Genomic DNA, 20,282 nt, shown 5'->3' with positions numbered 1-20,282 from the left:
TGTTTGAGAACATTCAAATAAATCGAAAAGGACATTCACTTCAATCTCATTAATAGTTATTTAGTAGATGTTGTTTAATAATTTGTCGTAGTCGTTTACTCAATATTATTATTGTTGATGATAGAAACACCATACTGCGAGCTAAGGTGCGTGTATCACAGGTATTTGTTATTGTAATGTATCACGAGAACGCAAGGAGTTGACGTATTTAACCATGTCAGCAAATAGCTTCAGTAATCGAAATATTTACATATTCATTGCTTAAAAAATGCATTTGAGTATTAAAATAGCCAAGATTAACCCCTTTTGCCGCCGTTTTGGGATTCAGTGTCCGGAGCGGCCAAAACAGCTCCGGACAGTGAATCCCAAAACGGCAAAAGGGAGAAAGCCAAGATTAGTCAATGACTTTATATCATACAGGGTCTTTTCACTCCTAACAAAGTCTATATAATGTACAAACATAACTGTGCCTCTCCGGTCTTTATACTGGGAAAACTTAAAGCCTACATGGTTTCTATATAACTTACCATACTTGGGGAAAGAGAAATTATTCCAAATTTTAGTTATATAAGCTATAAAATTATCAAATTGCATTGATTATGAAAAAGTTGTGATGAAAATACTGAGGAAAGATATATCCCTTACAAATACCCCTGTTTTCAATAGAGAAAAGTGAGAAAATTGGCTAATAAACAGCCAAATAACAATGGAAGTGTTCTATGTAGATTATTACAAGTGACTTTTCCAACTAATATACACTCCCTGGATTAATGTACATGTAGCACATTAGGGAATATATATAATGTACTACATGTATATATATATATTCCCGACTTGCGGACCAACATTTTGTCAACATTTATTCTGCTCTTTTGGAGCAGGTGTCTATTCGGAACACGTAAGGTTTTCCATCTGATATCAACGATACTTTCAAAAATCTCGAAAGTCAAAAGGGAATTTTCTTGTTCTACTGACCCTGCCATAAATTTTCTTTACCCGGGATACAAATGAAAATCATCCTTATGTACCTACCAACAAAATGAAACACCCTGTAAATTTTAGAAACACCATTGTGTTTGTCTGCCGGGGATTCTATTTTCATTCGAGTTACCTCTTTTTTCTGCACCCAAATCTGAACATCTATTAGAGAGACTTCGAAATTATACCTGCTCTTACGGGAGGTAACTCAGCAAAAACAGGATAAAATATGGCTGCATCCCGAGCTCCACAAGTAGGGAATATATATAACATATGGTGTAAGACTTCTTTGTTCATTGATCACTTGGTGCAAAGGATATTCCATGGTACATGAAGCCTCGTTTCTATTTTTAAATATATTGATGCTGTGTTTCTATTTATATGTATATTGACGCTAAACTTCTGAATTTAGATTTGGAATATAAACCGTTTCATTCCACAATTACTCTCAGCCAATCATGGTTGAAGCAATGCAGACAAAGCAGACAAAAAGGAAATACATTATCTACATATGAAATATATAAATTAAGGACTTCCACTTAGTCAATAAGTTATATATGGACCTGTTAGATTATATTGACTGAGGAACAGGTCCATATATAACATTAATTTACTTAAATGTCCATAATTGATAAATATTGTACATGTAACTGATTTCTTTAGAAGGGCTGTCAACCTTTTAAGATGCAAATACACTGCTGTATCGGGCAATTTCTTCCATAGTTTAACTGTTCTAATTGTAAAAACAAGTTTCTACATACATGTATATTGTACATTTGTACATGTATCTCCTTCTTTACTTGTTGGTGTCCTATTTTCTCAGTATTTGTTCTTGCACTAACTCTGAGTTGACTGTCCTTGACGAGTGGAAGGCATGAACAAGCAACCTTTTCGTATTTTATATACTTGAATCCGTTCTGCAACTTAGTATTGAATTTGACTTTAATTTCCTAATTTTCCCGGGTAAGTCATATTTTTAGGACTTGGAATCAGTTTTGTAGTTCTGTGTTGGACTTTTTTTATTATATCAATTTGTTGTGTAATAATCCCCTTTACATTTGTTCTAGGTTCTGTATCTGCATGTCAGTCTGTGCATCTGTGGTTCTGCATCCTTCAATTGCATATAATTAATAGTGGTACTTTATGAGAAAATGAGTACAAATTTCAATAGTCTTTGTCATTAGTGGACCCTGTTCTTGAAGTTCAGCAGGTGTGATCTTTTGAAGCATCCATAGGTGTATTTTTGTACAGGTCAAACTTAAGTATCTGTGAATGAATATTGCTGTAACTGTTGCTACATTGCCATGTGGGTCTGAAGTAAGTGCCAGTCTCTTTATTAGAATTCTGCTTCTGATAGATTGTTTTCTTTCTGACAATATCAAACATACAGCTGCTAATCACAAATAGAGCTGTATCAAGATTGAATTGTTTGCCCTAAATGTTCAGGGTGCAACTTTTGTAGTATTATCAAGCTGCACATAGCAGAGCAGCTTACTAATCATATAAGCTTGTGTTCATACTTGTTCCAGTTATTCTGGGTTTGACCTGGTATAAGGCTCTTCACTGTTGAGTATTTTATTCAAACAACGTATAAAGTTTGTAATTACATTTTAGAATTAAGACTGTAAATCATGTTGTTTCAGGTAAAGTTTGATATGGCCAAGATGAAAGCATCTGTACTCAGGAGATCAGATGATAAAAAAAAGAAGGTACTGGTATTTATAATTAATGGACACAAGACAAATACATGAGCTTTCATAGTTATAGTAATATTTACTAATTTTATGAAATATTTTTGTTAAAAACACGTCTCAAGTGACTTTTTGTTAAAAACACCTCTCAAGTGAGTAAAATGTAAATAATGTAATTAACTAAAAATCAATCTTCAATATATTAGAGTTATTGCCCTTTGAACTTAGATAATAGAAAATCTTGCCTAATTGTTTTCAACTATATGACATTGTAAGTGTTCTCATATCAGTGGTGGATCCAGAGTGGGGGGTGCAGGGGATTTGCAACCAGTGAATGACTAGTCTGTCCATTTGTCTATCATTTTGTCTGTCCATCTGTCTATCATTTTGTCTGTTCAAAATTTTGTCATGATTAACTTGACATTAATGGATAAATTGATTTCAAAGTTGATGTATGGCTTTGTAAAGATGGGGTATGTGTTGTAAATGGTTTTGGTTGTTGTTCATTGTCAATTTCCTGTTTCATGGGACTGTCATTTTCACTGTATGGAATGATAAAGAAAATTTCACAAAATTCATGGCTGCCACTGAAGGCGTTGAATACAAATGTGGTATGTGGCTTTACATGTATGTAAACTAGATGGGCATAAGTTGTGAGCAGTTTTGGTTGCTGCCACTTATCAACTTCCTGTTTTGTAAAACTTTCCTATTGGAAGAAAATAATGCCCTACAAGTGAGTGTATACTTGCTATAATAAACATATATTATGATAAATGTGTTACAGACCAAAAAAGAAAAAATTGGGATGGAAGATGAAAAAGGAAGTTCATCTGACTCAGAAGATGATATTTTCAGTAAAGAAGAGAAGGATTCTGGAATGACTGATTTTATTAAGGGTACAACATGGCCTACAGATACTAGCATTGAGGTATAAAGATTATACTGTATAATACAGTGAACTCTGTCTAAACCACACCTTGAATAAACTAGTATACTGTGTAAACCAGAGATCTTTATCAGTTTTAATTCTTTTCCATCAACTTGTTTAAAATCAACACCTGCTTTAACCCAACAGTTACCAGTTTAAAGGGTTCATTTTAGAAAGGCTTCTCTGTAGTTCCATATCTTATCAGTAATACAGAAAACTGAAAACATCTTGCTCAAATTTACCAAAAAATTTACTTTTGAAGTCAAAGTTGGGAAATTTCCTAATTTAAATTACATATTTTATGAGACCCAAAAGTCTAAACTTTTCAGTTCAAAGACAAATATAAAATTAGAAATTGTTTAAAAACAAGTTTTTTTCTTAAATATTCTCATTTTTTTTTATATTATGTATTCATAAAATGAAATAACTAAAATAACACCAACACAGAGACAAAAATAAAGAATAAACTCAGACTCCAGCTAAAATGAGATTTGATTTAAGGTAGATCTTACCTAATATTTCTAGTAGATAAATTTTCCTATTTTTTTCTTAAAGAAGACCATGAATGAACATACTGTACATTTTTAATGTAAAAAAAAACAGGTCACCAAATTTTGATTTCAAGATAGTTGAACCTTACTGAAGCCAATATTTTACTACATTTTATAACGATTCTGTAGGAAATTTTCAATATTTTGCTATTAAACTTCTAAAAAACTGTTAGGTAAAATGGTCATAACTTTACTTAAAGAACACTTAACTGACATTATTTTATATTTCAAAACAAAAATTGGGGGTTACCAAACTCTTTCTTGCAATATTAACAAGACTAAAATTCCCTATACTTTTCAATAGAACATTTTTCCACCAATTATCTCCCCTTGAAAGAACCCTTTAAGCTCATCTGGCCAAAGGCCATGTGAGCTATTGCCATCACTTGTTGTCTGTCGTTGTTAACAATTTTTCAAAACTCTTCTCCTCTAACACTACATGACCAATTTGAACCAAACTTAGTATGAATGTTCCTTGGGGTATCCTGCATAGAATTGATGTGGGGATTTTTGATCTGTCGAAAAACATGGCAGCCGTTACTAAAAAATAGAACATAGGGGTCAGACATTAGTTTTTTGCATATATCTCCAAAACTGTTAGGTTTAGCTAAATTCCGACGGGGGTACAAGTGTTCAGCATGATGAGATCTATCTGGTCAATTTTCATTTTAATCAGTTAAGCCATGTTGGAGTTATTGTCCTTTTTCAACATTTTTTTGCTATTTTTTATGTTATTTCTTTCAAAAATCTTCTCCTCGGACACTTCATGACCAATTTTACCAAACTTGGTATGAATGTTTCTTGGGGTATCCTGCATAGAACTGATGTGGGGATTTTTGATCTGTCAAAAAGCATGGCCGCTGTTACTAAAAATAGAACATAGGGGTCAGACAGGAGTTTTTCGCATATTTCTCCAAAACCATAAGGTTTAGCTAAATTCTGACATGGTTAATAGTGTTCAGCATGATGAGATCTATATGTGATCAAATTTTCATTTTAATCAGTTAAGCCATGTTGGAGTTATTGTCCTTTTTCAACATTTTTTTGCTATTTTTTATGTTATTTCTTTCAAAAATCTCCTCTGACACTACTTGACCAATTTGAACCAAACTTGGTATAAATGTTCCTTGGGGTATCCTGCATAGAATTGATGTGGAGTTTTTTGATTCCGTTGAAAAACATGGCCGATGTTACTAAAAATAGAACATAGGGGTCAGACAGGAGTTTTTTGCATATATCTCCTAAACTGTTAGGTCTAGCCAAATTCTTTCAGTAGCTGAAATTTCAGTAGCAAAAGTTGTCAGGTGCCTCCTTATAAGAGTTAATTGCCCTTGACAGGGGAAAATGACAGGTTTTTTTTTTTACAGTTTTCAGCCAATGTCTTGAAAACTATGATTGATTTAAACTTTCATTTGCTGAAATGACCCTTGTGATAAGTCCTATCAAAGTTTTCTTGAGTCAAAACTGTTGAACAACTTCTTGTTTAATTTATTGCCCTTGAAAGGTAAAATTCAACCAGGTGAGTGATTCAGGCTCCTGGGAGCCTCTTGTTAAAAATAATGGTTTCAATTTTATCATCCTAATTTTTATGTAAAAAAACACATTTGAAATAATTTAGATATATTATTTTTACATCATTTTAAACACTATTAGTGTATAGAAAATATGTCTGTATGATTTTGCAAGATGACAGACAAGAATGCTACATGTTATAGGTATGTTCTACCTGTAAGAAATGTTATCCTTGTTCATGTAGGTTGTTGTGAAATATGATGCGGCAAAAGAAATACGATCGGTGAAGAAAGAGTTGTATCCCTTGTTATATCACATGACCAGATCTGATCCAAGACAAATGGCTGCTTGTATCTGCAGATTAAAACTACTTTTATCTCATGTCAAAACAAGGTTTGATTCATTAAAGGAATGTTTCAAGTTTTTGAAAAAGTTATATGAAATACTGTGAAAGTATTTTTTTTTTTTTAACTGAAAATCTCAAAACCATGAATTCAAGAATCCATGAACTTGTGTTTCTTCCCTAATTTACGAAAATTGGTATCCACAATCAAAGTATTTTCACATTAACCTGGTTTGCATCAGTTTTCATGTATAAATTGTGAAGTGGTTTATGAAATGTATAAAATGTCCCAACCTGCTCAATAATAGAAACATTCCTTATAATTTAATTTCTTACATAATACTGTCCAGATATTAAGAATAGGTTTGTAATAAAATCTTTTTTTTTATTTTGGATAATTTGAATGGTGAACTATAAACTAATTAATGTTAACAATATGAAGGAACCTATACTATGTATTATTAGTTACATAGTCATTTAATGATTGGGTATGAAATTTACCCTGGTCAGTAGATTTAATACCTGATGAGGTGTAGAAGAGCAAACTCTGTTCCTGGTCACTAAATGACTATGTAACAAATTTACCCAATCCATGGCCTACATTTAAATTTTTGAAATAATCAACTTTTTGTCTTTGACATTTGCCATATCATTTTGACTAGAAAGGATAAGAACAATAACTCCAGCATTGACTGGGCATTGCTAAATTAGGCACTGAATATAAAAAATACAAGCTCTTCATGTGGCACTTATGTGGAGAAAATAACCTGGTTTGCTATAAGAGAACCAACTTTCAGAAGGCTTGTTACTAATCAGTTTTTTAAGTTATTACCCTTTTGGTAACACACTTACAATAAAGGCACTGTCATTACATTGTCTCTAAACTCTTGTGATTTCATTAAAATTCCCCGTGCAGGTCCGGGTGTTAAAAGAATAGGCCTGCAGCAGCACTAAGCTTGTTGTAAAAGGCGACTAAATAGTACTCAGAACCCTAGCCGGGGGCAAGGGTGATCTGCCCACAGAGCAACTGGGATGTGTGCCCCAGGTGGTGGAATGGGATACCCCTGGTGTGTTACATGCTGGGGTTGTCAGGCTATAATATGGAAAACCTGACCGCAAACCATAGTGGTGCACCGTGTTGGGAAAGATGCCACGTTCCTCACATGTTAAAGAACCCTACTGTGGTATTCTCCCGGAGTAGGAATCATAGGGCTCCGCCACAGGAGGCTAAATTGCCCGACCCTACCCACCTCTCCCTATTTCCAGTGGCAATCAAAATTTGTCGACCCCATTGTCCTTGTGTCCCATCCCTTTTTCATTTCATCATCATTTCATGTTCATTTTATCATCAATTTCATGTTCATCATCTGAATATAGCTGAAATAGTACTGCTCAGATGTTAAACCCCAACAAACAAACAAACAAAAAGATCATTCAATAGAGTTTATACTACAGTTTTCCAGTTATGATCCTTTATTGTACATTATATATATGTGTCATCGTTAATAGACACTTATATTTCAGGTGTTATCTTTACATTGTATTTTATTGTGAATCTCGTTAAAATTTCCTAACAAGGTTAAGGAGGAAGACCTAGGGTTAGGGACATAAATCTTGAAATCAGTGATATGTTTGTATCATATTCAATTTCACCAAAGCCTATCAAGCTTTCATTTGAAACAGAATGAAATCAGTCCAAGTTACTTTGATACTTACATGAGATTGATGTAAAATGCTGAATACAAACATTCAAATGATTTGTAAGAATTGTATCCTTTACCTTAGGTCTACCTCCTTAAATGCCATAAAAGAAAGGTTGGTATTTTTGTCCCCTGCCATTCACGAAAGCAGGGGAGTATAGAATTCAGCTTGCCATCTATCCATTCACAATTGGTTTCCAGATTTTTGAACGCCTTCATAGAATTTCACCAACAGACAGTTGAAGGCTTATGAGGTAAGGAAAACACCTATTAATTTTGAGGTCAGTAGGTTGAATGTCAAAGTCACATAGACTTCATGGAATAGAATTTTTTAGATGAAATTTGGTTTCAGAGTGTAACTATTGAACGCCTTCTTAGAATTGCACCAAACTTGGACAGCTGAAGGCTTATGACGTAAGGAATAATATTCCATGAATTTTTTTTTCGTTGCAAGGCGGAAGACCTGGAGCACTGCTCTATTTTTTCTTGGGTTCTGGAAACCACTGTTTAGGAATTAGAGGCAAAAGAGGCAAAAATAAGCTTTTATAAAGATATAAATGTACATGTATATATATAACTTTATAACTCAGTTATAATGAATGAATAGATCTGTATGATATTGTACCACATTATTCATTACCACAAAGGGTATGATTTTATGTATATGAGTATTTATCTCTGTGAAATTGTATCACAAGGTTCCATAACACCTGACCAAAGTCAGGCAGGAGTTGATTTTTGGGGTAATAACCATAACAATGAAGGAATTACAGGTCAGAATGGATAAAAAATAAAATGAACATTTTCCTAGTATGCAGGCAATAATTTAAGCATACGTGTATTGAATTCATGCCAGCAACTTCTAATTACCACAATTGGATGGTTTTGATGGATGTAATGAATTCTGGCTCATGTTTTTTTGTGGGGAAAGGACCAAAAAGGGGGACAGAAATACACATTTTCTTCAACTTTGTATGAATTACATGTTTTTATGTCTTTTTTCAAAGTTTTTTTTACTGCTTCTATACAGGTCTGAATCTATATATAGTCAGTCCAATTTCATTTGTTGTTTTTGTTTTGGCTATTTTTAGGCTAGAATATGGCCTCCAGAGTCTATAATAGCCCTCAGTTATATCTTGGGCCATTAGAGATTCTCAGACCATTACAACAGGCCTTAAACATATAACAGGACCATTATAAATACACCAGGTGATTAATACATGTACTAGAATATGACTGATACTTTTTTAGAAATTTGAATAGAAGAGCAATTTTCTCACTTTTGTCTTTCCCTTTAGGTTTGAGGCAAATGAGAGGAAAAGGGGAAAAGCCAAAATATCCTCCTATGAAATGAGGTAGGTTGCTCATCAGGTTTTATTCGTTGAATTTGATAGAATTATTTTTTAAAATGAATTAATTTAAGGTACATATAATTTAATGCCATCACTTATAATAAGGTTTATCATCTTATTATAATATATTCAAGATAATTACTGATATGTTATACAGTTGACATGTCATGCAGAAACAATAATTTTTCCTTGGTGTTTTGTCATGTTTGGAGCTATAGTTATTTTTTATTAAAATATTCCTAATTTTGCTTTCCTAAAAATAAAAATAGAAAAATTCAAAAGTGGATTATAAATGTGGTGAACATATCTATGAGACAAAACTGAGTACATAGAAAGTAGATAGCGATTAAAGACCAGAGGAAAAGTTGTTTTAGCATTGTATTTGTGGACATAAATAGTGGATTTAAGTCTCAAAAAGTATCATAATATTTTTCTTATAGAAATTTAGGTATTAATGATAGTGGAACATCAGAGTCAGCTTCACCAAAGAAATCGAGACGAGCTGCAGTGGCACCCAAATTGGATTTACCAATTTCAGGTATTAACACTGCATGACTTGAGCCTTATTTACTCCACCATAGACAATTCCTCTTTATCTCACTCTGTTCTTTGCTAGTTGTTGTATTGTATTCTCTTTCTTTCATTTCATTATAAAATATTCTCCTCATGATCAATCTAATATTCTCCTCATGATCAATCTAATATTCTATTCTCCTCATGATCAATCTAATATTCTCCTCATGGTTAATTTTCATTGTCCCCTTTGGCTTCACTCCCTACAGTTACGAAAACACTGGCTTCCCTGCCTACAGTTATGAAAATACTGGCTTTACTGCCGTTAAGTACAAAAACACTGACTGCGGGCCTATTCTTTTGACACCAGGACCTGCACAGGGCCCTACAGATATAAAAACATCACAAGTGATGATAATATTGATATAGCTACATGTAACAATTTTGTTCATACAATATTAAGAAACAAGAAAACTCAGCTCTGCTTACTCTAATATATTTGTGAAATTGATAAGAGAATTTATATCAATTGAAATTTAAAGGCAACCAAATATGTAACTTCTTCTAGATGATTTTCAATCACAGATTATTTAAACGAAAGAGCACAGTAAAATCTGTCTAAACCAAACCTCTTTGGACTGAGAGATTTGCTTTACACAGGTTAACTGATTTGAAGAGACTTCAGAAGTCTGGATTTCACAGGTTATCTGATTTGAAGGGACTTCAGAAGTCTGGTTTACACAGGTTACCAGTTTATACAGGTTTTCATTTAGACAGTTTTCACTATCTTTCAATTGCCAATGACCTTTGGATGCCCTACTCACTTACTGTGGATATGTTTAATAATAGAATAAGATAGAAAAATAAGAGATGTAGTATGAGATAGTCATCCACCTAATGCCAAGCAACAAACAATTAAACATCTATACAGGTCACCACATAGTCTTCAATTAAGATATAAAGGCAATGAAATAAGTATCTTCTGTTAGATGATTTTAAGTCACAGATTATTTGAAAACAAGTACTATCTATAAAAAAAGAAAGCTGACGCAGGAAGTTCTTTTTACTTATAATTTTCATCAGGAAGTAACACATGTCACACAATTTCAATTTCTGGTACAGTTTTTCAAATGCCACTCAGTTATCTGTATTTGGCCAATCAGGAAACAGAATTTTGATCAGGTGACTTGCATTTCCATGGAAGAGCATCTTTAAGGTCAAAGGGTAAAAAGCGAAACTGTATTGACTGCATTGGAAAAAGTACAGTCAAACCTTCTAAACCAAACCTCTATTGGAGAGAGAGAAGATTACTGTAAACATACTGATTTTCGTGGTGTACTAATTTTTGCTATTTTCACAGTGGACAGAGAGCCACAAAAAATAGTACACACAAAATCGAATTTTTACATGGTATAACGCTAATCATGTTTTGAATCTGCACAAATTGATATCCGCAAATATGCTTACTTGACAGAATCCACAAAAATCAGCAACCGCAAAAATGAATATGTTAACAATAATTCATTTTGCCTTACCCAACTTATTATACTTCTACTTCAAAACTGGTATTTTTCTGTATATACATATGTTAAACCCATAGTTTGTATATTAAGAGATCAGGAGATTTATATTTATCATAGTTTATTCTAAGGTAAAACCTTATTCTTGTTAGTTTTTCAGTTAATATTTGCTTGGGTAAGTGAACATTCTGGCAATACCTCTTCTTATCTGATAAGTATGTGATTTTAAAATTTTCTTTTTAGATTTAACCGATGCAAAAACTGAATTGCTGAAAATATTAGCTAGAGTAACACTGAAACGTCCGGAGTTTGCAAAGTTGTTAACCTGGATGCAGAAACTAAAACTCTGTGGGAAAGAAGGAGAAGGACGTTGGGGAGGTAATTTGTCATCTACAGTCTAAGTCCAAAGTACATCCAATTAAATATCTGTTTTTAATAGATTTTTTTCTTAAACCATTGCCCAAAGTAGGTGTCTGAAAGATAAATGTCTTTTTTTTTCATTTTTACCTGCTACAATGTGATGGAGAGACTTACTAGTGTGATATTCATTAACCAATGTATCCTTGCATTACAGATTTGCCTCTGAGACTGCCTATCAGATTTTGTATGCATTTTTATTACTAGATGTATTTGTTCAGAATACATATACATCAGAATGTCATTTTGATTTGCCAAATTTTACCAGAGTTTTGGGACTTTGATATTTTTGTGCATTCAGCACTTTTAATAGAACACTTTGTTGATCAAACTTCCACTTCTGCAATCTGATTGCTGTAGTGGAATCAAGTTCCAAATTCAACAGATATATTTGGTTAGCAAAGTTGGTAATGAATTCATTTCATTATTAGGCCATAAGATCCAAACAATGCAAAGTAAAATTATAATAAGCATTGTTTTGATATTCACTGTGTTAAACATTCTTTATATCTGTGATATAGCCCCTTAGGATATCATTTATCAATATAAGGGCAATAACCCTTTTATTGTTTTAATGAATATTCATAGCATCTTTCTGTGTTTTTATGGATATTTCACATTTTTAAAAAGTTTATTAAATATTGAACTCGTTCTAATATCATAAATCTTTATTTAATGTTAGACTAGTTCTAATAGAAATAAAAACTTAATATCGCAATATACATGTACATCTAACTTCAGAATTTGTTTCATCTCAGCAATTTAATTTTGAAATTCCTGCTTTAAAACATTAATCTATAATAAGTCTTGGATACAATCCATTTGTTCAAACTTACACTAATTAATTGTTTAAAACTTAACTTTCTTTTAGGCCTTCAATAGTGGCAGATGCACTATATAGTTACCAGTCTCCATCTGTCCATAGCAAATAATGTCAATTGTAACTTTTTTGTCTTTTAGTAAAAGCTTTTGATATAGGGCATGAGGATGGATTAGCTCAAGACCATGTATCACATACCATGGTTGGTGACCTTTTATCTTTTGTCGAAATAATTATCTGTGCATGACAGATTTGTGTCTGGATTGAAACTTTTTTTGTAATTTAGTGCATGCTTTAGGTATTCGGCATGAGAGTAGGTCATCTCAAGAAAATATGTAACATGCCATGGTTGATGACATTTGATTGGTTGATTAATTTTTGTTTAACATCCCATGGCAGATATTTCATGCATTTCAGAATGAGAATGACATGCTCTGGCTTGTAATAGTCTGACATGCTGAGCTTGATTTTTATCACGAATATGGTAAAATATAACAAATGCTCCAGTATATGACCTAAATACAAAATAGTAAATACTTTTTAGATGTCACCAAAAGGTCTTCAATGAGTGTAAACATACCTTTTAGTAAGCTCTTGATAGCTGCAAAAGCAAAGTAATTAAATACAAATTAGCTGAACCGTGAACTTTTTTCAGAATCGAACTGAAAAGTAACTTAACTACACAAAGACACATTAATGACTAACATCTTCTGATTATAGATAGGTGCGTGAAAACTGTGGTGGGGTTCAACTAATTATAGGGCCTTAACTACTCAAATGTAGGGTCAAAAATGAACTGAAACAACAAACAAATACACCATAGAATTCATTCAATAACACATCCAATTCTTTCCATGGAATACCTCAACATAAACTATGTAAACAAATGAGACATCCACTTGAAGAATACTCACAGTTACTGAAAGCTGGCCCAGAACAGAAGCTCACAGAAGCAAAATAATTTTCTATTGGCATGCCACCCTACTCATACACATTATTCTGACTCTGAGCCAACCAGCAGTCACTCCATCTCATTAAATACAGCATGCTTAGCAGAGAAGCAGTGACTACCAATTGTGAAGTCTTTGAACCCTATCACACTAAAGGCAAACACACTACCCAAAGGTCATGCTACTCTGTTGGTACTTCTGAAAGGCAGGTGCAACATTTTTCTGTAAAATTTGGTTGAATATTGTTCTTATAGAAAAGTATGACATTTACCCAGCAGAAGAACCAACTAAGCCACCAAGGAATAATATCATGAAAGGGTCTATTGAATGAAATAAATGTAGAGAGTGTCTTGTTACTATTATTTATCTGATTATGGTACAGTTATGATATATTATGATTATATGTTGTAGAGGTATATGTCAAGGACACTACACTTTTGTCAGCAGACGATGACAATGAAGAGATAAGAACGGCAAGTAGAACCAGGAGTGAAGGAAAAAGTAGAAAAGCTCTACAGAATTCCAAACTTAGAACATGTGTTGGGAATTCTAACCAAACCAAAAATAGGTGGTCAGTAGCATTAAGGAATATTAATATAAAAGGTGCTTCAAGAAAATCATCAGAATCTATGTCAGAGGAATCATGGACAGAAGATTCTAAAATGTCATCAGTACCTAAAGTAAAAACTCTAAAGTTAAATAAGTTCAAATTAAAGGGAAAAACCTTGTGTATAAAGGGTTCAAAAGACTCAAAAAACGTTGATGTAAACAATGATGAAATGTATAAGTGTTCTGTTCCATTGGTTGATGTTGTTTCTGTTTTAGACACTAGAATTGATAAGAAAAACAAAGCCAAACAGGCCAAAACAAATCCTTTATTTAGCAGGAGATCGAGAAGACGTGAGAATCAGGCACAAAAAGACAATGGTGATGATAGTACCCCTAAAAGGCTTTGTATTTCTCAATCAGATGTTGACATGTATCAAGTGTACAATGATGATATGAGGGTATCTCCTATTGTTGAAATAGATAATATGGAAGATGGAACATGTGTCCCTTACTCAGAAAGGTTCACAAAACATGAAAGTAGTCTCAATTATGAGGACAGATTTCTCACAAAGGAAGAAGAGGTTTTTAAAAGACAATTTACAGATACATTACCAGACTTTCAAGAAAATAACATAAATAATGCAACATTGTCTTCAGGACATCAATCTGTCTCTTTAACAAGTGAGACAATTTCATCCAAACCATTATCTTCACTACACTCCACAATAGTACAGTTATTGGCTTCAAAATATCCTACCAGGCCAATTAATTCTAACCAGACAGACCTAGGTATGGACGGTGGTGCAGTGGGTGATGAGGGCTTAAGTTGTGGAGTGAAAGCATCAAACATTGACCCTGACAGATCAAATCCTTCTCCTATTTTGGGGTCAGTCTATCCTCTTAAAGATACTATTAGAAAAGTAGGAGGTATCGATAAAACTACAGAATCTGTATCACCAAATTCTTCATCATCAACTGAAAACAGGCTTTCACAAATTAAGACTGAAGACAACATAACAGATAGGAATAGTTTGATTGAGCCTGGTCATTTATTTGATGGAATTACTGTAAACTTGAAAAAAATACCATCTACATCCAATATACATGTAGGTATCTCATCAAAGAGTAATGAGCCAACATCATCAACTGATAAGAATGTGAAAGAGGAACCAATGGATTTCATGATTTTCAACAATACAGAATGTATTGTATTAGATGGTGATGATGATGAGGAAGTTAATGAAAATGGGAGAAAAACAGAACAAATTGATACTCAGAAAGAGGCTGACCCTATTATTGTTATAGATGATTAGGGGTTTACATATATGTACTATATTGTAACCAACTTTTGGGAGGACGAGCTTGTTGGACAAATAAAGGGAAATCTTTTTTAAAAGGAATGAAGGGATTTTTTTATGTACAGAGTATGTAATTTTGTAGAATTGGCTATGTCTATGATATGCTGTGAATGTATAAATAAATACAGTGTTAGAAACTTAATTTTTGGTCAACATAGACCCACCATAATTTTATGTAGACCACACTGTAGATTTCAAAAGAAATTTCTTCATAGACCTGTTTGATTTTACATAGACTCAGTCTGTAGGTTTACTGCTAATTTCTTTCACTGTAAATCATGTATGAGTAATGTGCTAATTATGTAAGTGGGCTATAAAATGTTGGGTACATGTACAAAATGATCATTTGTGAAAAAGGACTAAGGATTACAAGCAAACTTTTTTTTACTGGACTTATATGTTTTACCTAGTGTCACATTATCTATATTAATAAATATTATTATGTTAGTGGGTCAGATTTACAGGTTAGATCATTTTGATCTTCCAAAAAAGGACCTAGAAAGTATATTTCACGGATAACCTGGGTATGTTGTAAGGACACAATATGTAGTTGTGCATATTAATACAATATTTTTGTTGGAGTTAAGCCTCTTTTAATTTAGTTTCCTGGAATGCTTCAACCAAATGTAGTGTATATGCTATTTTTAATGTTATTTTTTTCAAAACTCTTCTCCTCTCACACTACTGGACCAATTGGAACCAAACTTGGTTTGAATGTTCCTTGGAATATCCTGCATAGAAATTGATGTGGGGATTTATGATCCATTGAAAAAAACATAGGGGTTAGACCATTGTTTTCTGCATAAATCTCCAAAACTGTTAGATTTAGCCAAACTCGTTCAATTGCTGAAATGATCCTTGTTATAAGGCCTTCAAAGGTCTTCAGGAATCAAATTTGTCAGGTGACTCCGTGTAAGAGTTATTGCCTTTGAAAAATGAAAAATGACATACTCTTTACAGTTTTCAGCCAATATCTTGAAAACTATAATAGATAGAAAGAAACTTTCTGTTGATGAAATGATTCTTACGATAAGTCCTACCAAAGTCTTGAGTCAAAGTGGTTAAAATTATTGTCTTTGAAAGACTAACTTTAAGCAGGTGAACAATTCAGGCTCCTTTTAACCTCTTGTTTTGCTATTTTTAATGTTATTTCTTTTAAAAAATCATCTACTCTGACACTATTCGACCAATGGGAACAAAACTTGGTACGACTGTTCTTTGGGTATCCTGCATACAACTGATGTGGGGATTTTTTATCCTTCAAAAACATGGTCACTGTTACTAAAAATAGAACATAGGGGTTGGACAGTAGTTTTTTCAAATATATCTCCAAAACCATTAGGTGTAGCCAAATTCATTCAAGAGCTATAATGATTCTGATTATTAGGCCTACAAAAGTCTTAGGGATAAAAGTTGTCAGACGACTCTTTGTAACAGTTATTGCCCTTGAGAAGAGGAAAAATGACTGGGTTTGTTTTTACAGTTTTCAGCCAATATCTAAATCTATAGATAAAAGAAACTTTCAATTACTGATCCTGAAATGATCCCTGTGATGAGTTCTAACAGTCTTCTTGAGTCAAATTAACTTCTTGTTAAATGTATTGCCTTTAAAAGACAAAATTCCACCATGTGAGTGATTCAGGCTCCTGGGAGCCTCTTGTTTCCAAATAACATAGATATAAGATGCAATACAAATATACAGATCACAAATATACAATATGATACATTACAAAGGTACATCAGGTCTATCAAATTACAGATTTGGATATTCAAAAAACAAAACTTTGAGGGCCCAGTTGCAAAAAAAAGGAGTAGAAGAATTATCACTAAGTGCGGAAGACTCGACTCGTGCTCTAGCATCAGTATCCCAAAAAGATAAATCATGAGAAAAAGAAGATGGCGCAAACTGCCGATCAAAAGGCATTATTGTAGTCCGAGCTGCTTATTGTCCCCCCCCCCCGCGACATGGTAATACCAGGCGCCTGTCCGTCCGCGTTTTCCGCACTTTTTTGTAATGCTTTTACCAAATAAGTTTGTTTTTGGTATATGGCCTTATTATGAAGAGTTAAGATTAAGTTCGACTTTGGTTACAGTTGATTGATTTTTTTGGAAGTTGTGGCCCTTGGACGTAGGAAATTTCAGTGAATTTAAAGTTTTCTGAATTTTTTTTCGCGGCGGACATTGGAACGCTGTTCTTTATTTTTTTTTAAACATTGTTTTTTTACAGTCGAAAATTCAACTTAAAACCAAAATAAGCCATCACGGCTGTAAATTTTGCGTTTCAGAGTTTTACCGTTTTGATACCTAATAAAATCAATTAAAAATGATAGTTACCAAAAATCCTCAGGGTAACATCTCAACCTGAAAGTCATTATAGAAGCATTCTCGGGTACCGCTAAAAATCCCAACATACGGCACATCGTAAGTGGAGAATCATTAGATTATTTGGATTATGCTTATACTGAGCCCTAAAAAGGAAAAGCAAAATTTATTTTGTATGTCACATGAAATATATTTTCTGCAAAATATTAAAATTATTATTTTTCATGCACAACTGTTATCAATCCGATACTCAACGGAATCCTGTCCTGTCCGGAAAAGAGAACCACGATACTCAATGCTACGGACTCCTATATTTCCTCTCCGGTAAGGAGAATTAAGTCCCTTGTATGGACTGTTTCTTGTAATGACCAAGCAAAATAAGATGCATCTATGGTAGAAAAAAAAAACCAGCCGAATTTTATTGAATTTGTGGATTGAGAAAAGTGCAAATAAATAAACGTGAAGTAGTTTATGAAACTTAGCAAGGAATATAATACACTTTGAATGAGAGATTTTAGAAATAGCCGTTTCCAGTGTGACATGGTTTATAAATCTATAGATGGAGTTCTTAGGCATTAGCGATAGCTTTTAAGTCGTAAAATAACAAAAGTAAATGAGCAACTCAAACTCCACTAAAACTGGGAACATGGACCAGGTGCACCGGTGGGACAAGCGTCCTCTGCTTTTCTTGAAACACCGACCGAGTTGTTCATAAAAAGTCATGTCCGGGGTGGGGAAAAGAGGAAAGGAAAACTACATGTATGACACGTTGAACAAATCAGTTTTCGTGGTGCAGATGGAAATGTTTCCACACTGTTTTCCCTTTATAAGCTGTCAAAAAATATCTACGTCAGAGATGCTTTAGGATAAATTTAAATACTTTTTCGGTTGTTTTCAAGATGTACTGAATATATTTTTGTTAAAAATGAGGAAAATGATGTGCCACCCGTTGCCTGATTCCTACACAGAATGGTACTTAGTATTCCAGTCAGATTTTCATACATGGCCTTTTTAGCTTACCTGGTCGAAAGCCAGGTGAGCTATTGTCATCACTTGGCGTCCGTCGTCGTTAACAATTTTTCAAAACTCTTCTCTGACACTACCTGACCAATTGGAACCAAACTTGGTATGAATGTTCCTTTGGGGTATCGTGCATAGAACAGATGTAGGGATTTTTGATCCGTCAAAAAACATGGCCGCCATCACTAAAAATAGAACAAAGGGGCCAGACAGTAGTTTTTCACATGTCTCCAAAACTGTTAGGTTTAGCAAAATTATTTCTATCGTTGAAATGACCCTTATTTTAAGGCCTTCAAAAGTCTTGAGGGATCAAAGTTGTCAGGTAACTCCTTGTAAGAGTCATTGCCCTTGATGGATGATTTTTTTTTACAGTTTTCAGTCAATATCTTGAAAACTATATAGTAGATAGAAAGAAACTTCTATTACTGAAATGATCCTTATTATAGTCCTACCAAAGTATTCTTGAGTCAAAATTGTTGGACAACTCATTGTTAAATTTATTGCCTTTGAAAGACAAACTTCAACCAGGTGAGCGATTCAGGCTTCTGTGAGCCTCTTGTTGTATAGTTGCATAAATATCCATACTTGCCAGTTATTCTACAGTTATTGTCCGGAAACCAATATACACACCCGCAAACGAAGTTGGGGGTATATAAGTTTCACCATGTCTTTCTGTCTTTAAATATTTTCTAAGCTGCTGGCAGCATTGTTATGAAACTTTGTGGGAAGTAATATAACCACATGGAGATGTGCATACTGTCATGAATTTAAATTAAGGCAAAAATTGTACAAATGAAGGCTGATGGTATTAGGCGTTTTTCAGCAATATTTAGGTATGATGTGTTGTTCGCAACTTCTCCTCATTGACTTGTAGGATTGTTATAAAGCTAGGTGTAATGATAAATTACCATATTGGGATGTACATGTTGTCGGGAATTTATGTTTTAGCAAGAATTGTAGAAATGACGGCTGTTTGACTTAGGCGTTTTTCAGCAAAGCTTGGGTCTATTGCGTTGTCCGCGACTCCCCATAAAAATGTGTCAAATACGAATCGTGTGTCCACACTGCCGTGCAAAGCAAGGCAAAAAATATTATGGGGGCAAATTTGTGGTGAAATTTTTTTTCTTACCGATTTAGGGGGCGTACGCCCGGTACGCCAGTCCTTGCATCCGCGCCTGATTTACTAGTAACTTGCTTGTCGTACAAGTATTAACTGGCCATGGAGAATGCAATAAACTATCAAAAACATTTGAATTATTGATATCTTACGTAATTATGACTAAGTCTTACTTTCATTCTTCGAAAAATATTTGAATGCATTTTTTCCCACAAAAGCCCATATAGAGAAAAATATAGACGTTTCCGAAGAACATGAATGGAAGCATAATGTTTAACCACGTTCTGATTTCCAGTGATATGCTTTAATTCAAACAATTCATCTGATCATACATGTAGGCTTTGAAGGTTGCCGTTTTGTGTCTTCATTTGAATTTAAATGAACGATTCTTGTTCAAATTGGCTCTATTCCACTCACAGAGCTTAACAATTACATTTAATAAATGAAAGTGATGTCGGCAATGGGTCCGGGGACCGCTCAGTCTCCATCGGGTCCAGGACAGGTCCCTGGTAGGGGGTCCCGGCCAAAAAATGGATTTTAGCATCATATTGATATAGACTTGAGGGAACGTATTAAATCTTTGATTGGAGCCTAGTAGAAAATTTCAAATGAAAATGATATTAAAGCAGGGATACAAAAAA

General features: G+C 33.7%; 1 protein-coding gene across 1 annotated transcript; it reads left to right on the top strand.

The window, feature by feature from the left end:
* Nucleotides 1-109: 109 nt before the first annotated feature.
* Nucleotides 110-15,629, top strand: LOC148613567 (uncharacterized). Its single transcript, XM_088586955.1, has 8 exons — nt 110-161; nt 2,622-2,687; nt 3,454-3,597; nt 5,905-6,053; nt 9,002-9,058; nt 9,496-9,593; nt 11,332-11,466; nt 13,687-15,629. The coding sequence occupies exons 2-8, from the start codon at nt 2,634-2,636 to the stop codon at nt 15,135-15,137; spliced, it is 2,088 nt and encodes a 695-aa protein (XP_088443081.1). The 5' UTR covers nt 110-161; nt 2,622-2,633; the 3' UTR covers nt 15,138-15,629.
* Nucleotides 15,630-20,282: the final 4,653 nt, after the last annotated feature.

Source organism: Perna viridis, chromosome 6, assembly GCF_037379345.1.
Source record: "Perna viridis isolate PV_CMFRI_1.1 ecotype Kerala chromosome 6, ASM3737934v1, whole genome shotgun sequence".
NCBI classification, from domain to species: domain Eukaryota; kingdom Metazoa; phylum Mollusca; class Bivalvia; order Mytilida; family Mytilidae; genus Perna; species Perna viridis.
The sequence above is the reverse complement of the archived record's forward strand: the minus strand, read 5'-3'. Positions and strand labels throughout refer to the sequence as shown.

Excerpts from the sequence above, each read along its gene's own strand:
- LOC148613567 (XM_088586955.1), top strand. The coding sequence starts at position 2,634 with ATGGCCAAGATGAAAGCATCTGTACTCAGGAGATCAGATGATAAAAAA. Across the intron at positions 6,054-9,001 it reads TTATCTCATGTCAAAACAAG|GTTTGAGGCAAATGAGAGGA; the intron begins GTTTGATTCATT and ends CTTTCCCTTTAG. Across the intron at positions 9,594-11,331 it reads ATTGGATTTACCAATTTCAG|ATTTAACCGATGCAAAAACT; the intron begins GTATTAACACTG and ends TTTTCTTTTTAG.